The sequence below is a fragment of the Schistosoma haematobium genome, chromosome ZW, assembly GCF_000699445.3.
Source record: "Schistosoma haematobium chromosome ZW, whole genome shotgun sequence".
NCBI classification, from domain to species: domain Eukaryota; kingdom Metazoa; phylum Platyhelminthes; class Trematoda; order Strigeidida; family Schistosomatidae; genus Schistosoma; species Schistosoma haematobium.
Genome location: NC_067195.1, coordinates 26603535 through 26625642, shown reverse-complemented (window position 1 = coordinate 26625642; position 22108 = coordinate 26603535). Strand labels below are relative to the sequence as shown.

Genomic DNA, 22108 nt, shown 5'->3' with positions numbered 1-22108 from the left:
AATGTCGATATTTCTAAAAAGGGTTCACATGTACTAAAGAAAACTGGCAAAAATGATTTTTCAGATACTGAAATGCATACAAAATGAGGTATACTGCATAGCGTAACTGTAAACACATACGCTTAAAGAAAATAAGTGGTAAATCTTTACTATCAGGTCCTAAGGAAAATAAATCAGTATTATGTAGGGGTTGTAAACCAAAATTATCTAGAAATTTATAAATAGTCACAAAATGATCTCTGAACAGGATAAGGATGGTTTTAGTGTCATTTATAACTGAGGTTAACAGGACGAATCATGGAGGACCTGGATTTTTCGAAAAAAATAAGGGATTTATTCAGTAAAAGTATTAAGCTGCGCACCTTTGAACTGGTGCTTGGTTGTAATAACTAATAATCAATAGCTTCTAATCTGTAGGCTTCTTTTTTATGAACAATTTAGCCATTCTTACAGCTGAAGAGAAGCTGTTTGAAGAAAAGCGATGTTTGTCACAACACTTAACTGGAGTGTATTGACCATTAGGCTTAATACTTTCCTAGGTCCAATGAAACCGAAGCAAAAACTATTTGATAAAACGTATCTATTTGGTCTGCAGGACTGAACAGAGTAATTTCTATACAGAAGTAAATAACATTGCAATTGACTGACCGAATTATTACAACTACACAAAAGCGATTAAAAGTTTTTACCTAATGAGACAGATTTTATTGTTCTAGTGTTACATTTAGTGATAGATTGGATTCTTTGGACAATTTTAATAAAAATGGGTCTTAAGAGCAAATATATGGAAGGAATATTGAAGCTAAAAAATAAATGTTTTGCAACAGATTGACATTAGAAGACTGTTAAACTGATTTCTTATTATATGGGTTATTTAAATTGAGATAGTTTTCTGCTAACTGGCATTAATGATAGAAAGTTTAGTAGACATGATATATTGCTGATTTACATTAGTAGCTTCATTTCTGATAGAATGAATAATAATTCTGGGCCTTTTTAGAGAGTTACTTCTTATCAGCAAACGTTTGATTATGTTTTTTCATCAATTCAGCCGATCTGATAAAAATCAGACTGAGCAACACACAGATTTAGTTTATTCTCATAATATTCCATTTTTTTTTAAATGGCAGTGTTAAAACACCAGTATTTGATAAATTTAGTCACTCAGTTTATGCTTCTATATATTTATGGGACAAAATGAACGACTAGGCTTGATGTCACTATTGATGTATCTTATGAACCGATGTAATATGAATCAACTTAACTGTTTATCTACTTCAGAAATGACAAGACCTGTTATGAATAGATGTCAGATGTTTGATCACACGTACTACTAAAACAAAATACAATTTGTTTTACGGTAAGGAAATATCAATACAAGGTAACTAGTTTTGCTACGTTAAAAATCGGATTTATGTATCTGAACTAACTATTAATTCTAACAATATGAGGAAAAAGAATGTTCCAAGCTTCCCAAGTATTGTGGTCCAATGAAAATATATGAAATTATTAATGATCAAGTTTTGACTACTGGTGTTATATAGTTACAGTAAATTCAGCGATTTACAAAATTTTGACAACATAATATGAGACGCCATTTATTTAATAAACATACGCTAGTCTTGAATATATAAAACAATTGAGTTCATAAGCCACCTATTAGATCCAATATTGGTTTATGTTACTTAGTACACACCGAAATGGACTAAGTGTTCGGCAGATTTGAGTTAGAAATAATTATATATTCTTTTCAAATAACACGGATCTGTTCAGATTAACTGGAAGCAACTCAGTTATTTCTATAAAATTACGACAGTAAAACAGAAAGTTTCTTTAGTGTTATTATATTTATTGAAACATATGAATTTCAATGCTTCATTGACATAAATTATACTTATGAGATTTAATAAATGAGATAGAATAAATGAAAACAAAACTGATTTTTATTTGGAAATGGCCAAATAAAGATTTTTTTTTAGAAACTTGAGTTAAATTTTTTAAAGAACTCTAAGTATACACCTCACACTTTATTGAATTGTATAAATAGTTAGTTTTATTTCACAATTACAAAACTCCGCTAGTTTTGTAACTAAAGTAAGGATTGAAGATGAACTAGTGAGAAAGAAATATAAAAGCGTTTTATGTATGAAAATGCATGAAGACAAATAAGTTTGAGAAATTTAAGTAACAGTTCATTTTAAATTGTTGTATGTGGTTTATTAATCAAAGATGTGATAACTCAAATAACATGACTCATAACGACGTGTGCTATAATATCAGCAATGTATTTCATCAAAATATAAAAGAAAATTCATCTTCACTACGTGAGTTAAATACATTTGATGTCGATGATTCTGATGTATAAAGAGGGCTAAAATTTGCCTCTACAAAACCTTGACTACAGTATTTATTTAGGCTTGGTTTCCTTGCGTTAAATCTGCGTGAGTGTACTGAATTAATGTCAGAATCAGGGCAATACTTAACTGTTTCACATGTTTTCCAGCTACCTTTTGAATATATGAACTGTTTTCTTTTCTCTGATAGTCTACAGAAACAGTAAAATTCAACAAAAAATATCACATTGAGAACTGTAGTAAAAATCAAATAAAAGCTTCGGAATCTATAATTTCGTAGTAAAATTTTAAGTCTATTTATTGATACTAAAATCCTCATAAGGTGATTTCCTCCGGTTCATTGAAGTCTATATTATAATCTCGTTTTATTTTGGACAAAACAGCATTCTAGTAAATAGTTCTTTATCTGCAGTCTTATATGTGCTATTAATTCTTAAGCAATAAAGTATTGACTTTGGTTATTAGGTTACCAGCACTTATAATTAAGTATCAGATCCCAAGGAAATCCAAAGACTTGTTGTTCTCGTTCTAAGTTTTGAAAAAAATAATTTTTAGACAATTATAAAGGTGACAATAAATTGAAAGGATCAATAACAAACTTAAAAGTCGTTCATTTTGAATGAAGACAGTATCACGAAATAAATGTCGACCAGATTTACTAGCACAGATAATAAGTTGTTAGCTTTATATGGTAATGTGCATTGATAAACAGGTATTAGGTACCTTTATAATTCAAAATTTATACAAAGACATTAAAATATATTTCACATTCATGTTAACTTAAGTGATAATATTCTCTGAGAAACACTAAGTCACAAGGTTTATGGGTTAACAGATTTATTACTAAACTGCAGTTACCGGACTTTCCATTGAAATTTTATCATATTGTCTATACCTAATTTTATTTACTACTTTTCACACTCCCATTATTTGTATTTTAATACCTTACAACTTTTATGAGTAATTTGAATCTGAGCAAAAGAAATTATGAATCTTTCAATTTCTGACCATTTACGGTAGTCTGGATTTTCTAGAATTTCACAGCAGAATAGTCATCACTAAACGTTCAAACCAGTGAGTATTGACCTCAAAAAACGTGATGAAACTTGTTTAGTTGGTCAACAACATTTAAGTTAGTCCAGAAAGATGTTTTCAAAATTGAGTTTGCAAAAACATATGACTTTGAAAGAGCAAAATGTTAATACCTTGAATTTAACGAATTTATGAATTAAAAAAATATGAGCAATTCAAATTGTCATTAACTAATTGATTTGAAAAGTAAATCCGCTTAATGTTTTAGGGCTACCAAATGAATTATGGTTATAAACACTATTAATACTAAAAGATTTATTTTCTCGATAAGATTGTCCAGGGATTTTCTATTCTGAAAGATAGTGCTTTTATTCGGTGATTGAAAGTCAACTTGAAAAACATTTCGGGTTTATAATAAGATTTTATCAGCAGCTTTCTGGAAATATGTGTTTTCTATTAACGGTGACTCAGATTCAGTGTTTAAATTTCTTTATCAAGCGCTAAATGATACTCTTGGGTTTCCTGTAAATTAAGGACTCAAGATTATTATTATTATTATTATTATTAGTATTATTATTAGTATTATTATTATTATTAATATAATTACCTTTCCAGGTCCCTGTGACTTGAACTAATTGAGAACTAAAATGCGAATTATCGGCTTCTGTTGAGGTAATCATCACTTAAGTTCCAATTTGTTTGACGTAATTCAGTGTTCCATAATAAATCAATCAACCAGTATAGTAACTTACAGGGCTTACGTATTTATAATGGTGCTTCCAGAAAAGAAATGGAAAGTCCTTTTGTTTTCTATACGAACTGACCGTCAATGTACTATACTCAACTGAATAAAGTATCCTGTTCAGTCATTTCTCGTCTCGAAAGAAAGGTTATCGAGCTATCTCAAGGAAACCACACTTCTGACCTTTTGTTTAAGTTTCTGACAAATTGTGTTTAATAAAATCGTAAACGTTTCTTGATGGATATTGAAACCAACCAGATTTGAAGACAAGGGTCTTGGATTCATACTTTCTTGACGTTTATCTTTTGTGATCCAGTTTTTAAATAGCTTTGTTGTTATGATACTTTCGTTCTCCCTGGAGACTATGTATATATAATTTTGATGATAGTTGGACAATTGACATGATGGGAAAATATCTTTACATTATGTTGCTCTTTAACAACAACTTGTAGTAGCAATTGAATGCAAGAAATAACTTACGGTTGATCATTCACAGACATTACTAATGGTGTTCGTTCTTTGAGTTAACAGCTTGCAGAAACTGAGTCCTAATAAATGTATTCAGCTCAAAAATGTATTCAGTACTCTTAACCGAGAGACGATGAATACTGAATTAAAATGGTAGTAAATCATTGCCCGTATATGTGCGAAAGTTCTACCGGGTAATATCATCAATAAATTAAACCTCCAAGTAAGTTTCACGCTTAATTTTCAAGCCCTTTATTATATACAGAATATTATAGTTAGGATACTGAATGAATGGTCTTACGGAATCTAGCATTCCAACCAAGTATAAATAACACATTAAGTAAGTGTTCACAATTTTACGTAGCTTTGTCAGCATTTTTGTTTTGTGTGCCACTAAAATATGATCCATTGTGAGGTTACATTGAATCCTATTAGCTGTAAAAAAAATTGTGAGATAAAACACAAAATCACGTTTGGATTCTGTATGACGTTTGTTCAGTATAACATTCGGTAACATAATTCCATCGTAAAATCTTGTTGTATTTTCACTATTTCAGCGATACGTAGTATTCCTTGACTAGACAACAAAACCTATATATGAATAAGACTATTTGTTTAATAGGTTCTAGTTGTAACACATTTTTGTGTTGTTTGTTTGAATCTTCCCGTTGATGTTTAGGACTGCAAGTACATCCAGCTGATGAGTCCCAAGTAGGATGGAACGTGAGTCCTGGTTTCCACTGCCAGCCACCGTACACCTCCGCTTATAAGGTTTCTATTGTGTTTTTGATTTTATCATTGTCTTTCGTAAATCTCAGCTTCTCACTGCTTCTTATCCAGTTCTCAAAGTTATGATCATACCCCTTAAACATGTTAATGGTTCACTAAAATCATGAGATCTGCAGACAACGCGCCGACATTTAAATTAGAAGGTACAAGGTTCAAGAAAGTGAACACTACCATTGTAACTACGGTACATTCAACTACCGAATCCTTAAAAGAACGAAATGTACGTCACAAAATCTAATACTAACCAAAATCTACCAACCTTAAAAAGATTTTAAAACATTTTAAATTTTTATCAATACTTGAAAAATCCATATATTTTAAGTTGTTTACTTTACTTTATTTCCTAAACTGATAACATTTTTCAGTTATTTAAGTAGTAGCTTTGCCCAGTTAAATACGTTTTCTGCCTATTTTAAACTTCACTACTCTGATTCCTATATCTTTATTTATTCAGATGTATTAAAAACACGAAGAGCAACTGGATTATGGCTCCTGTAACTTACCCACACTTGGAACTCATAGGTTGCTTTGAGGTTGGTCGATAAATAGGATATGATGACCTTGGAGCTGATTCATCTGAAGACTCATAGTCTAACAAACTATGGCTCATATTGTTCTCTATATGGCATGTTGATAATAAACCATACGGTTTACATGCTTTCAATTTATCTGAAGAATAGTTTGATGGCGAAGATGTTGCATGTGATTTTGTATGTTGATTATTACATTTATATTTCAAGCTAGACACAGTATTGTTCATTCTGTAACATGGTTGCTGTAACACAGCTTTTTCACTATAACAACTGGAGTTATGCCAGTCTTCACCTGATGGTACAGTAGTTGTTGTGGAATGATCAACCAGACCAGGAATGAACTCCAAAGGAAGCATGCTTTTTGGACCATGAGAACGCGAATCAATTTGAACTAGACCCATTCGGTACCCCATAAGCTGTCTTTCTAACTCATCCTTTTCTTTAGTGATTTTTATTAGTTCATTTCTGGTAAAATTAATAAAATTAAAAAAACCTATGATTAATAGATTAGTACCTTAAAATATCTTTCAGCCTTTAAATCGTCTATCAACAAATAACCTCCGAAATAAAGTGAAAGCTGTTAAATAACGTATCGAACGAAACATAATGGATAGGAACTATTTTTCCCATATCCATCTTGGATTTATCGATTCACTTGTGGTTAGTGCGGATGAAAGAGAAAACAATTAAATGTATCTCTTTTTTGAATAAATCATGACCACGTAACAAAGTATTTTGCATAACAATAGCTACACTACTTGCAAATGTTAAACACATTAGCTGAAAGTTTACTGGGACAAAACGTATAAATTTTAAAAAATCGTCTAAATCATTGGTATTTCTTCTAGATGGATAAAATATCACGGTATTAAGATATATAATTAATTATTGTTGCAGGACTAGCTGATATTTTTTCTAGTAGCTATGTTGTTAGTGAATTTAAAAAGAACATGACATTGATAATGATTTATCATTCAACTCAATGGTCTCGAAAATCGCTAAACTATATTTACATCATTACTTGGAATGTTTTAATAAAATAATCTTTATCTTCAAACACCCTTAAAAAATTATAACCATTGTAAAACCAGTAGTAGACAAAAAAATGAAATCAACCAGTCAGCTGGTCAACTAAAGTTATAGATAAATATCTAACCAGTACTTTAGGAATCAATGAACAACAATAACACTGTGCGACTGTTATGTTTCTGCTCAGGAATTCGGTTGTGAATATGAAACTTTTGGAGGCTATTTTAAACTGATATCCGATTTATGTCAACACGCTGATGAATCTCTTTTTCGTTCATAATTGATCATACATCCTAGTTCTCACTTACGTTTAATATTGCAAATACTAGTTTAGAGGGATATTTTGTGTTATCCATTAGTAATTGACGGCTAATTAAAAGAATGTAGGTGAAGGAGAGTTTAAACTGTATGTTCAGAGGCCAAACGTCTAGCCTTCGAAACACAGAGCATCGGCTGTTATAATGAATACCACTTCAGAGACTAATACTGTAAAAAAGCATGTTCATTTAGGTTCCCTCACCCAGATTTCATTTAGTAAGATCATGATACTGATTCAATGGAAAAATTACTATTTTTTAAAAATATAGATAACAAATATAAGTTTCACAGTAATAAATTAATAAACAGTTGATAGATTCCATATTATATTGGTTTAATGCTCTCTGTATCTTGTTATATTTGAAAACTTTGGAAAAACTTTTGTAAATAAAATTTATCTTCAACTCAAATGTAGAACAATTACTGACAGAACAAACATTCCCTTCCACAAATGTTAGTTTGATCTATTTATTACGTCATGTGAAGCGATAAAGTTGGGACAGAATTAGTTAATTGTCCGGGCTAATCCGCAGATAAACTCCAGCCTATAATGACTTTCTTCCGTCCCTTTCGTTATCGTCGTTAGGTTAAGCAAAAAAATAAAATATCATTTAGGCCGTAGATGATAACCGGCAAAAGGCAATCGAAAACGGTGAGTCAGATGAATTTAAAATATATTGTATTACAGCGTACGAATGACAAAAGGTATGGGTCACAAAGACTTTTATTGGCTAACGAAGCCGCAGATCGCACATGATAATATATGTTTTCACACTAACTTTTTAGTTTCAGGAGTACTATTGGTTTGTAGTACTGAGATTTATACACTGTTAGTAAATTGTCCTGTCTTGGATAAACCCACCAAATTATCCTTTAATCGTAATAATTGGAAAATACATGAAAAATGTTACACTGTCTGAAATTTTGAACCTTTTATAGATTTGAATTAGATATTATTTATGTTCAGTAATTTTATCACTTTGGAAGCTACAAACATGAAATTAAACCGTTCAATGTCTCTCTACCCATCGTATCCATGGTAATCTTACAAAGAAAAGGTCAAATATGGATGGACTCAAACTATATTAAAATTGTTCACGGATTATTTCTTAGTTGTTTGCATCAAAAAATGTTTTTCTTTTCGAAATTCCCGTATTTATATTTATCACTGTAAATTTTTATTTTCATAATATACTTCTCATTATTCGTATAAAAGCACAGTATGAAACAAATATTTTCAATCAGATTTTTCAAAAAGGTTAGTTTTCCCACGTATGTACCACGCCTTAAATAAGTTTCAATCCCTTTTTTGAAAAAAAGGTTTTTAATTCATCTAGTAACATCTCAATGGCTTGTAATGCTTCGCAATAAAAACTAAACTCTATTTGTCGCTAAGGCGTTTTAAATTTAAAATATATTTTCAGACATGTTTCGCATCTCTGAATGCTTTTGTTTTGACTGGTTCACATTAGTAAATTTTGTTCATCAGTACCTCTTAGTTTCCCTAGTCGTCATTTTAATAAATCTAATCTTGGAGATTTTACTGCTGAAGTACGTAAACTAAACCAAACCGAAAGGCACTTATACAGTTCTTACGGTGTTGCACCCCAGATAACGCCGACCGTCTGTCGCGGCTATGCTCATAGAACTTTATTTTCGGTAGACACTAACTTTGAACATAAGGAGAAACATTGTCCGACGTGACAACATCCACAATCGACCCATCGATGGATTCAAATAGCTATAATTAGAGAGGCTCGATACAAGGCACATATATTTGTCTTTGTTTTGCTGAACGTAGAAAACCGCGGCAAGATAACCCCATACAGTTCAATTCCATTATGAAAAAGTTAAGAATATATTTCACGAACAACTAGAGAAGGAGTTAATCAACTTTAAATGTGATATCCACCCTAAGGTAGCTTGGCACGATATCCAAAACGTTGTGGACACAGTAATGACATCCACTAGTAACTTGAATCACTAGGTTAGAAAAAATCAGTGAATTTCAGCTCCGTCTACAAACCTGACAGATGCTTGGAAACTCATTACATTTGGTTCTGAACATGATTTGGAGCGAAGGCAGCTTAGATGTAAGTTTATAAAAAGCCTACCTAATGATCGTGAGTAGTGGTGGGTAGCAAAAGCGGAAGAGATAAAAAGACAGCAGTGGGTAACAGTAGATTACTATCCAGACTTATCAAAGAAACGTGTATTAAAGATCCGGCAGGACTATTATCCACTCTCGATCCAGGAGATTGAACCGATTGGCAAAACACTAAGAGAATGGCCTTTAGCGGTAATTCAGTAACCTGCTATCTCCAAGTAACCTGAAGGCAAACTGATGTAAGTCCTTGAAATCTTAATGAGGTTGATAAGGTTTTTGGTAATCTAAGTGATGGATAGCACCAGGGCCTAATTGACTAACACCCAAGATTTTTAAGGTTGGTGGTCCAGTTTTAGCAGTTCCACTAATTGAAATCTTAGTTAAAATCTGGTAACTGGATGTAATCCCATCTGACTGGTTTCGATCACCGATCGTCCCAGTTTATAAGAAAGGACAGAAATTTCCTTGTAACAATCTCAAAGTAATCAGTTTAATCGATACGGTATCTAAAATATTAGCCTCAGTAACAATTCGGCTTTTAAATAGAGTTAGTGAAGAGCAAATACAAGAAAACAGGATGTCTGCAGACCTGAACATGGATGTATGAACCAAATATTCGCCCTTCGGCAGATTCTGTAGCAGAAATAATTTTGGACTTCTGATTATGGTTGTATCCCTTGGCCCTAAAGCGGCTTCGACTCCGTTGATTGTGGGGTTATGTGGCAGTCTGTCATTGAAAGGCGTATCAAAGAAGTACACCACTCTTGTACAGACTCTCCACTCGGTCACTTGTGATCGGGTCAAAGTTTATGGCTTACTGCCATTTTCATTTATCCTTATCATAGACATATTCTTAAAGGTAACTCTATCATTGTGACTTTTCAGAGATCGATCTCCTACTAGGAGATTCACTTGTTGACTTAATGTAAGCAGAGGATACAATTTTGCTTGGTGAAGCCGCTGGCAAAATGCAGTCGTCTGACCAACCTAAACAACAATGCAAGCACGTTTGAAGCGCGGTTCTCTCTCTCGGGATGCAAAATGTTACCTCAGGATTAGTTTGCATCAGCGCCCGAATTAGAGATAGGGGTGGAGTAGTTGAACGTACCGACCGCTTCACTGTACCTGGGAGTCTGGTGGTTTTGTGCCTGACGAAATCTCAGCACAAATTCAGAAAGCTTGTTCGGCTTTTGCCAATTTGGGTCATTTATGGCGTAAGCGAGATATCCGCCTGCCAACCACAGAGTGAGTTTACTGCGTAGCAGTTCGCTCTCTTACTTTTTGAATGTGAAACATGGGCATTAAGAGTAGAGGATATTTGTAGACCACTGGTACTCTGATATAGGTTTTGCCGAAGCACTGCTCGTGTATTTTGAGACCACAGATTGAGCAAGGCCTGAGTTAGTAACAGAGAAAGATAAGAAGTCGACTGATGAAGTAGTATATCTCCATCAACTTCGGTGGTTGGGAGATGTGTTACGTATGTCTGACCACCGCCTACCTCGAGGGACGATGATTTTCAGTGGTCTGAAAGAAAGCCAGGAGCGGCCAAACCAAGACATGGCATCATTCCATGTAGTTACTGATAAGTGAACTTATTCATGTTAATAGGTGTAGACTACCTGGTTGGGGTGTGTGTGATTATCACAACCTGTGTTTAAAGACTTTGAATGACATGAATCAAAATCGTTTTCAGTGGCTCATGCGTAGCCATTATTTGTCTTCCTGAGATTCTTAATTCCTCGCAACTTTATCTGTTTTTATTTCGCTAATTGATATTTTATTTCCGAGTCCTATCTTAGATATTGCTTCCTATTGCTACTAACACTGTTACTATCTCCGATATTCTGGAAAGTAGCTTGACAACTTTATTTCTATGTGCTAATGATGTATGACAACTTGACCGATTTACATACGTACCAGGCTCTACGTTATGACTGACTGAGTGACTGATTTAATGATCATCCAATTTCTGGTATACAAAAATGTATATCGATAATATGTGTATTGATGATAATAAGGACTAATATATGATCCTATGGATTAGTATTTTTAAGATTAAAGAAAACTGGTGTCACACCTCTCAGTTGTTGTAAGTAATAACTAGAATTCATAACTGACTTCACAGCTCTCGTTATCAGTAATATGAGCTAAAATGAGAACTTTCGACAACTGAGCGAAATGAATTTATAACATAACCCAGAAATATATGGCTTCGATAAAGCACATAGGGAAAATACTTTGAAAAAGAAATCAAAGGAGTTTTAATATGAATATCAAAGGAACATAGATTTCCGAATAGATATACGAGTCGTTTTTAACACCAAGCTGAGAAGTATTGACCAGCGGTTGAATAATGTTCATCGTTTTTCGTGACCACTCTCCACATGTTACTATGATGAACAATCAACGGTTTATTTTTAAACATTTAAAGAGTAATACCCAGAAATGTTTTATTTCCGTGTAGGCTGATAAAAGCTGTCATCGATTTCGAAAATAAATTCTTTTCATTTCAGTATCTCAGCCCATATTTTACTTAACCAGATCACTTTCCTCTTAAAAAACGTTTTGCGACATTCCATATGTTTTGAATCAAATACAATACGTTTATTGAGCAGTTTTTTGGTGACTGCCTTACATTACTAACGGCACTAAATCATATTCTTTTTGAAAAAACTGTCAGGTTCATCTAAGATCAACCTATCACTAATTATACAAAATATTATTGAAAATATCAGGTTTACTTTGACCTTAGTGGTTTTGACATTTTGAATCTTTCTTGATACCTAAAAATGTCATTAAGATTCAGTTATCATCAGAATAAATAAATTTTGAAAATTAGATTTATTCTATGACGTCTAATTCTCACTAAAGCTTGAAATACCTTCCTAAAAGGACGTAAAGTGTTCTAGTTTACTGAAAGACTAAGTGCCGGGTGCACTGAACCAGCGAATATACCTTAAGATTTCATAGAACTATATTATGGTATCGTAGTGTCAATGAAGTATTACGCTTTTCTGAGAAATATATCTTTCCAAACATCTTCAGTTCACAAAAATAAGTATGCATAAAGCTAAATTCTTAAGTGTTATTTAAAAGAAGTGGTCGGTTAATCTACTAATTTTATCCCACTAACTTAAACGAAGTATCAATAAACTCTCTTTAAAAAGCTTGCTTTAACTTACCTTGCTATTACAAAACATTACGATAGTATTCTGTATATGAACTATGGATAATAGACTTATATATTTGCAAACTAACTGTACTAATAATATACATCTAGAAAATAATCAGGAGCAAACCTGAATCATATGTCTACATCATAAAGAAACTCGAAAAACAATTACAGCTAGTGATAGTATGAATTTCATGTAATATCAGTTTCTAATGACAACTGTTGTAATTTTAAACGTCTATTCGTACTTTACTTCAAAAGTCGCACTCTAAACTGCCTTTCTTTCTAATGGATAGTTGGCACCATAACATATCTTTCAATTAACCAAGTAAGAATATTTTTCAAACAGAAAAACAATATCACTAGTCTGAATAACATTACAGACAATAGTTTTTGTCACTACGATATATTTAGTACATTATGGAATCCACAGTATATAGCACTTCAGCAAGTCTTTTTTATTCTTCATAGAAGTTCCTATACATTTGATAAACTATGCAGCTGAATGTAATTTTTCTAAGGACGTATAAATTTTGTAGTAGTCAATAACCTGGATACTCAGGAGCATAGGTTTCTGGTTAGGTCAGCCTTTACAACCTATTTATAGAACGGTGTATGTCTTAGATTACGGTGTTGTATAGGTTTATTGCATTTTTACCTGCATCTCTTTCCATCAGAAAATATGAAAGGGAAACCAGTGTATAAAACGAGTGGTTTGTATCTGATAAAATAACACTTACCTGTTGTCTCCCAGATTTTAAATGTCTATCCACAACTATATTCATAATGACATTAAAACATCCCCCCATACCTTAGTATTTGTCTCCAGCAACACAGAAAATCTTTTCTTAAAAGCCCAGGGGAGTATAATGGGGAATAATATGGGACAATAGGGTAAATATAGGGATTTACAAACTGTAAAAATAGGTATCAAGTAATGGCACAAACAAGCATCCTGTTTATACAATAAGTCAGATTAAAAACTGCCCTTGATATCAACAAAACATGGGAAGATCAAGAGAAACCAGATATGAAACCTACACCAAGATGAATAACATTTGATAAAGGCTTCATTACAGAATACTCAGTAGTACAATTGTTGTGCTTTTCATATCTCCAGTCAGGGTTAATCGTCTTATATGTCTACAGATTTGCTGTAAGACTATTATCCATAGACCATCATTCAATCTGTTCTAAGGACTAATTTGTTTCAAACCAATCTTAGGGAACAAATTGGCATGCGTGCGGTGAGGTTTCCACATAATTAAAGATTTTTGGAAAGTGGCAGACCATCCGAGAAGAAAGAACAGAAAGAGGGAAAGAAAATACTTAGAACAGTATTCTTCGAATAAAGTCAAAGACAGAGATGTAGTTTAGAAACATATGTCGAATATACTCATCACTCTTTATGAAACGAATACTACATTATTATCCAAAGTATTTCTAAGTGATTTTTAAGTAAACTAACTTTTAATACATCATTATTGGTAAATATTGATAAACGACGTTCCCACCAAATCGAACAAATAAGACAAGCATAATTAAATCTCCGACTCATAAAAAACTTATTTACAACACATATATCTGAGTGTTATCACTAATCCATTTAGTGCCTACAGGCTCTTTAAATTGCTCCCATATACTTGAAGAGTTTTAACAAGATAAAAGTTTTCCAGCAAACATAAAATTCAGGCGCTTAATTTCTTAACTCATCGCAGAATTTAACCTTTCCTATTATATCTTTAATTTTTTTAGCTTTGAGGAGGTAGTTGACTGAATCTCACTAAAATTGTTTCATTAGGATAACAAATATCAAAGCAAAATTTAAGATAACAAGTGACAACATCAATAATGTCTTGCAACGAATCACTTGTAAATCAATCAGAAATTGTCATTCTAGATATGTTTTAAGATCTCAGATGCTTTCGTAAGTGTAGCTTCTATATTTAACTTTCCTCGTTTGATAACAGGTGCATACTTTTTAGGCTTTCAATATAAGTTGACCAAAACACGATTTATGTTATGATCAGAACTAAGATGAGCTCGTCTTGCATATTCCTACATCAGTAAGAAAAATTAAACTCAAAACAGCATCAGAATTAGTGGAGAAGTTGACTAGGTTTGGGTGATGAAAGGAAGATGAAATCTCGTGACTTAAAATTGATAAATACGATTAAAGGTGAACCAATGAAGGAAGTTGAGGCAAATTCAATGAATTTCTCTGGGTGATGAGGTTATGTGATCCACAGTCACGTTGATATAAAGATAACTGTATTTGTTCGAGTTTTTTTGGAATGCATTTCAGCGTAAAACAGTCTATAAAATCGCTCGATAAACTAGTGCTTACACAATTAGATTGTCACCATTCATATTTACAAACAAAACTACATAACCACCTCACATTTTCCTTTAACTTGAACGGTCCTGACGACAAATCTCAGAACTAATTAGTAACAAATTATTATCAAACAGATCATTTAACCAGGATTCTTGATTTACAGTTAAACTACAATTAAATTATATGTTCAGCTCAAGAGAAATCGAAGATAATTCACTTTTCCTAAGAGTGATCTGCCGTTAGAAAAACATTTCCGGAATCGACATTAACTTTAATCTTTCTAATGAATTATCCTAGCTAATGCGATGTCTCATTAAATTTTATTGCATTTTTCAAACTGAGAGGTTGCAACTATTGAAATATAAACACAGGAATAAATTAAACAGTTATTTGACATCATAATTAAAACAAAGAAAAACTAGTTAACTTGTTGATATTCAAACGGTTAAAAAATAGTAGCGTAGATTTTCAAACAAGCCACCGGTCTTTTTAGATCTTATAAATTAAAATATCTTGAAAGATCTTAGTTTAAAATTGTTATGAGTTTGTCTTGAACTGTAAACAACAAAACAATGAACAGTCACTAAGACAGAAGTTTAAACATACAAATAATAAAGTATGATATAATATTGTTATTTTTAATTACCTCATTTGATGGTATTGGCGGGCACCAATTTCATCTGTTTGATAAAGTGTATCGATGTATATTTGATGTCTATACAACCACTGAATTTCAATCGTAATAGTACCTGTTTTAGGATTTAATATTCCCATATTTGACCCAGTTAACTGCAGAAAAAACAAAGAACAAAAGAGAAATGCTTTTCTGGAATTCCTTTGAGTTAAAACCGTTATTGGTAAACCTCAGTTGCTTTGTATGTAATGATCTTTACTTTTCTGCTTCCCTAGAAAATTTACGATAATAAATACACTTTTGCAGCATGTACAAAATATATTCATTAGATGCATTTGAAGAAGTCTTTTTTTTAAAAAAAAAAATTAGAGAGAATACAAGAATTATCATATTCATAGTGCTAACTGGAGTGTCAATAACAGACAGGATTTTATCCTTTGTGTAAATTAACATATTTATAAACTCATCGGTTATGTCATCTCTAGTAAGTGTTAGAAAATGCTTACCGCGGATCAGGCCCTGTAAACTCATATGCACATTTTAAAATCTTCGATAGTACATAAGTACATAGTAAAAGTCGAATCATGAAAACCTTAATCAATAAAACGCGTGTTCATGGTATCTGACGTAACGTCAGTACGTCTAACTTTATACACATTGTTTGAAAACCAATTAAAGTTTTTCAATAAATCGTGAAAATGACAGAAAAAATATGATCCATAGTGTTTAACCTTAAGTTTTGTTAAGAAATCTTAGTTTTTAAAACCGTGATACTGATCATCCATGGTATCTTTCAACTGTATTTACTTCGTTAAATATAAATATTTAACACAATGGTTGATTTGTGACAAAACATGTTGGTTGACAACTTATCTGTTTTGCCATATATACTGAGTATATATTTCTGTACAACTGGTAAATTCTTCATATATATTTATATAGTTCAATTTATGATGTTTATTGTTCCTCAGGTAACAGAAAACATGTATACAGGAAGGTAGTAATATATAGTATGATAAAATAGGCATTCAGTTTGATCATATATGAAATTTTACTCCAGGCAGAACTATTTTATTAATTACAATTCTGAAACTTTTCATATTTTCGTCCCAATCTTTATTCTCTTCTCCCTAGCTTTAAAGTGCTAAGATCTAGTTGTAAATTTACTGAATTATGATCACTTTTTACAACTGATTTTCGTTGTGTTTTTTTGACATTCCTCTAAATATCAAAACTTAAACAAGGTGTTAAGTGGATTTTGCTTAGTTATAACTTTTATTAGTGATCATGAATGGAGTTGAGATTTGTGAAAAACAAATTGATTCAGTAATATATTTTTTCTTTACATATATGGTTTGTCAATTTAGCTCACATGAATCTTGACGACAAAATATTTTGAATTATTGTCGTCTAGAATATACTGACGTGTAAATTAAAGTCTTTCAATATAAAAACCGCTTGTATTTCAAAAAGGAAATCAATATATTTGCTCAAAATTAATAAATTATGTAATTCTGTTTCTGGCAAGAAGTGGGTGATGTTGACATATTCAAGGATTAAAATGGAACAAAGTATAATCATTCGTTACCAAGTTTTGTTTGAATATTCTTATTGAAATTTTATTTTCAATTGGTTTTTCATCATGGCTCTACATTTGTATATGTATACATACATATATAATAATGTATATAATAGTGTAGAGCCATGACGAGAAACTAATTGAAAAGAAATTTCTTCGTTCAATTCGTCCCTTCTTTATTTACCAAATGTCAAAATGGGAATTTTCACTATATTGAAATTTTATTTTTTATAAATTTATTCATGATTAAGTACTTTATCCAGGAAGTAATTTTTTAGTCCTCTTTAGAAATACACTTACTTTCCTCATTGACAACCGATCTGTCGAATGAATGAATTTATTATAATCGCTTAGCTTGATACGCGTGGCTGATTTCTAACTTTAAAGTTTAATCATTAAAATAACGGACATTATAATCGAAACTAAAATAGCGAACTATAACGTTTAAGTTTAATGCGATTTCGATGAATATGTAAGAATAATTGGTGCTGTAGGAGAGTCAATGAATAATACTTATTTTTTCAACAAACAATTTGTAGTTAATAGATGACACTAAGCAATAAATAAATGCATTCTGATGAAAATCGTTTAAAGAAAGTGCTTGTTTAGTTACACATTGTTTAGTGTAAAGTTTTTTTCGCTGATCATATAACCTGGTTCAGATTTAATTTGTCATAATAAAAATTCATTTAAATTCATGAAATACTGGATTTGAATCCAGTATTTTGGTTTTTCTCTGAGGTATACGTTGTAATCTGGGTTGAAATTAATTTTATATTTCCTATTAAGATACAGATATTTAAGCTTCAGTTGCCGATTAGTGTGAGGAATCAACAATTCTTTCGGTTTTAAGAAAATCATTAGTTAATCTGTCGATTATAGGCTAGAGATTACTTGACAAAATAAAGATAGGCTGTTTCAATGTAACCAAATATGGATAATGTTGGCTGTGTTTCTGGAAAGATAACTATGAAACATGGTGACTGTATTGACAGTAAAATTTCATAATGACGAATGTCAAGTAAATTCAAATTACAAAATTCATTATTCTGATTCAAGGTAAGATCTTAATCTAGACATTCGAAAAATAAAGACTATTTAAAAGAACAATCGCTTTCGATACCTTTTTCTTCAACATCTACAGTTATAAATTTATAAATATTGTTACAGTACATATTGTGTACAGTATATATTATGTTGAAGTTACGGTCAAGATAGTCAGTGTTTGGGATTAAAAGCAATAGATCTCATATCGATTAAATTTCCAATAACGACAAAATATGTTATTGATAAAGACAGAAGGTCATATAACATATTTTCCAAGAAGCCGGAGTTCAAAAGAATGTGAATTAACAAGGGACTCATCTGAAAACTGTTAACAGTTTATTTCAGAACGATTTAGTTGGACACTGAATGCAGTTAAAAGTGACAAGAAATACAAAAATATCAAACCAAATTACGATTAATTAATTCAAGTAAGATTGTGATTGTACATAAAACAGATTATTGCCTGTTTGTTTTGAGGTAAATTATTTGTATAGATTCCGAATTGGTAAAAATACATAGATATTTAGGAAAAAAGCAACATTCTAATTTATATTTTTTATTCCATATTTGAATTCCACTAGAATGTGCTATAATTAATTTGTGTTGCTTTTTTGATAGTAAATGACCACAGCTATAAAGGAGGGACATTTTTAACGATAAGTGAAGTATAGGTTGTAGTGTCATTATAATTATGAAGTTATTAGAACGGAGCCAACGAAGCTCAACAAGATTTCTTATTCCATCTGAGCCAGTACATATGTCTCAGACAACAGTTCCCAACAAAATTAGATTATCATAAAAAATAATGCTGAATCTCCCCATCGAACTAACACCGAATGTTACTGTGAGTCAAATAGGAAGCTCTTATACTTGGAAATCGATATTCATATAGTTAACCTTACGTTCACATGAAAACTGGTGGACTTTATTCATTGTATGCTTATGGTTGCGGTTACGTAGCACATATTCATTTGACTTTATCATAGCATGTATGCATTAGGATACCCAGCGCATTTTTATTCACTCATGTGAGGTCAAACTGATAAAAAGCACAAAAATAACAAATACTTAGTTATGAATGAACAGTGATTTTCTAACCGACAAAATTGATTGGATCACTTACTTCTTGACATGTTATTTCCATGGCCACCTGTACGCTACTAATTTGACTAGCTTTCCTCAACAAACGTTTAGATATTTTATTATCTATGTCCATAACACTAGTATTGCACAAACTTTGCAATAATTCAGCACCATTATTTTTGAGTAAATATTTTGGTAAATTTTTAATTAAAAGAATATTCAAATTATTTTGCGGAACGTTTATTCCAGAATGTCGAAGTCGGTTAGATAGCAGCAATTCGTTATAGAAATCCGATTTTTTGCACGTGATTTGTAAAATTTCTTTTCCAACTGGTTCAATAACACGAGTATTGGTTCCGTTTGATTGATAACCTTGAATACGAAGCTTACAACCGAAGAGATATAGATAACCGCTTGGTATAGTGCTCCTTTCTGAGTGAGATTGTTTGCTTTGTATTTTTGACGATTTTTCACTGCTTTTCAGATATTCTGGTTCATGTTCCAAATCTGGTTTCTGCTCCGGAACCAGCCCTACTCTCACTAAACGTGATGATCTATTCAGAAACAGCCTCCATGGAAGCGAAAATGGATCCATAATTAGACAACTGTCAACATGATTAAAATTGTCAAGATTATTGATAGGAAAATTAACCACCGTTAATCGTTCATAAAATATCATTTCTAATGTGATACAGAATTTTGATGAAACTGTGCTTAAAAGAAAAGCGACTGCTGATTGATGAGTACGTGTTTTACCTTTTTCCAAGTATTCACACGAATTAAATTTCAAGATATTATTTTGGCTTTTTTCTCCTTGTTTTAGCTGTTGTTGTTTTACGACATTTGTTCGTTCATCAAACTTGCAACAATGTGCTTTCAATGGCCATCCTTGTGATCCTATTAAAAACTGCATCAACCCGGTATGACATTCACCTGGTAAATAGGCATTACACAGTAGTCGTGTCCACTGTGTTCCAAGTGGTTTCTCAGCATTATAATATGTGTAATTATCTGTCTTATGCTCTGACTTTTTTGTCAAGCATATTTCCACATCTGCACATACATCATGATTATTATCACTGTCAAAAGTTAAATTTCTCAATAAGTCACGATATGGTTCAATGTCAATAGTAAGAACCCATGTATCATCAGCATATGAAAAGTGATCAGTTTCAAAATGAATGGTATCTGGAAATGTGATTGTTTCATTATCCATTCGTCTTAATACAACAGAACCATTATTATGAGTTCTTTTTCTGTCTTTTTTAAGTAACAGATGGTTTGTGGGATCTTCAACTTGGTTTGCTTGTAGTTTTATGCATATATGTGGGTTACGTAACCCTAATTCTATAATACACTTACCGTCATCAAATAAAAAACGTTTTGAGGATAATGTAGATAAATCTATGACATTTTTACGTCCATGTCTGCAACTATCTTGTGTAAATGTACAATTTGATTTGAAAAAACACTCATTCTGACTGAAAACATTTCGATTTTTTATTGTGAACTCAAAATCTAACGTAATAGTTTTCCATTGTGTTGGACGTTTAGTGACATTATGGTCTGATTTACTAATTGGTATCTGTGATGATGTTATGAACATAGTTTCACAATTTTCGGATTTCTGCGTAATCAACTCCAAGTAAAAACCTAGATGGGTATCGGTCCTTTCGAATCTTACAAACCATTCGTGTTCAGCATATTGGAATACTTGCGTCTCGACATAATTAACTAAACCACATAAAAGATGTGGTAGCAAGAGAAATGTAAATATTTGTGAATTTGCTGCATCATTTAAGTGAACGTAGCGATGTAATGGACCAAAACATATACTTCCATCATCAAAATTTTTTTTTCTCTTGTTTATCTCGGATTTTTGTGATTCAAATGAATAAGTTCCTCGGGAATGAGGTAGATTTGTCATAGATTAATTTAATAATGAACGTTAAAAGCAGATACTAAACCATACTTTCTTATTGTAAGTATTTTGTCAGAAATATCACAGTTTATCGAGTTTGTATGTCAATCCCAAATCTCAAATTCTAGTTGGCTAAGATTTGATTGGACCAACAGTGAAGTGAAAATCATTGGATGATAAAATTTGTCCTCATATAGCAAGTTACTTTATAAAAGTAAATAAACTTTACTCATGATCAACAAATCATTATGATAGTCCCATAGTTTATTGAAAGTGCTGAAGTTTATTTGTATATACTCACTATCATTGTGTTAAGTATAGATTAGTGAACGATGTTAAATACAGCAGTCACTATAGTTTTAGGTATTGTTTAGTTTACAAAGAAGGTTTATTTATGAACTGTAACACGACTTTTCAAAAGCCCTCCGAATGTACTGGCATAAATATAGCATGAATTAATAACTATCCAAGCATTGTCCAACAACAGAAATAGCAGTTACGAGAAACTATAATTCAGTAATACAACAGATTTCTTGTTTCACAGCTTTCCTGTTCAATCTGATAGTATTCGTCCAGCATAATAAACATTTTTAGTAAATAAGTATAAAATCTTGGATATTGTATGTTCTCAATGCAAAAAAAACAGACAATCTTTCAGACAATGCTCAAATTAAACGACTTAAAGCATTTCTCTTAAATGCTTCATATATAAACAATCCAACCAGCCAACCGATAAAAAAGTGGAAGAAAATAGATAATCAATTAACACATGGTTATTTTTGTCATCAATTTCTTAAGTCAACATATTCATTCCTAACTTGTCGATAGTGTTGCTAATCTTGGGAGATTTAACGACATTTCTCGATTTTACGAACTTTTAGAGGCAACATGTTAATTGCCCTTTAAGTTCGATAGGTTTCGTCATTTAATATACAAATATTGAGTAAGAAAATGCAAAT

The 22108-nt window shown here is 31.8% G+C and overlaps 1 protein-coding gene across 1 annotated transcript; it reads right to left on the bottom strand.

The window, feature by feature from the left end:
- Nucleotides 1-1831: 1831 nt before the first annotated feature.
- MS3_00003136 (uncharacterized protein) lies at nt 1832-21155 on the bottom strand (the record flags this gene model as incomplete). The annotated part of the gene is made up of 4 exons (XM_012941910.2): nt 1832-2545; nt 5889-6383; nt 15532-15674; nt 19269-21155. 4 exons carry the CDS (start codon nt 21153-21155, stop codon nt 2293-2295), a joined length of 2778 nt encoding a protein of 925 aa, XP_012797364.1. The 3' UTR covers nt 1832-2292.
- Nucleotides 21156-22108: the final 953 nt, after the last annotated feature.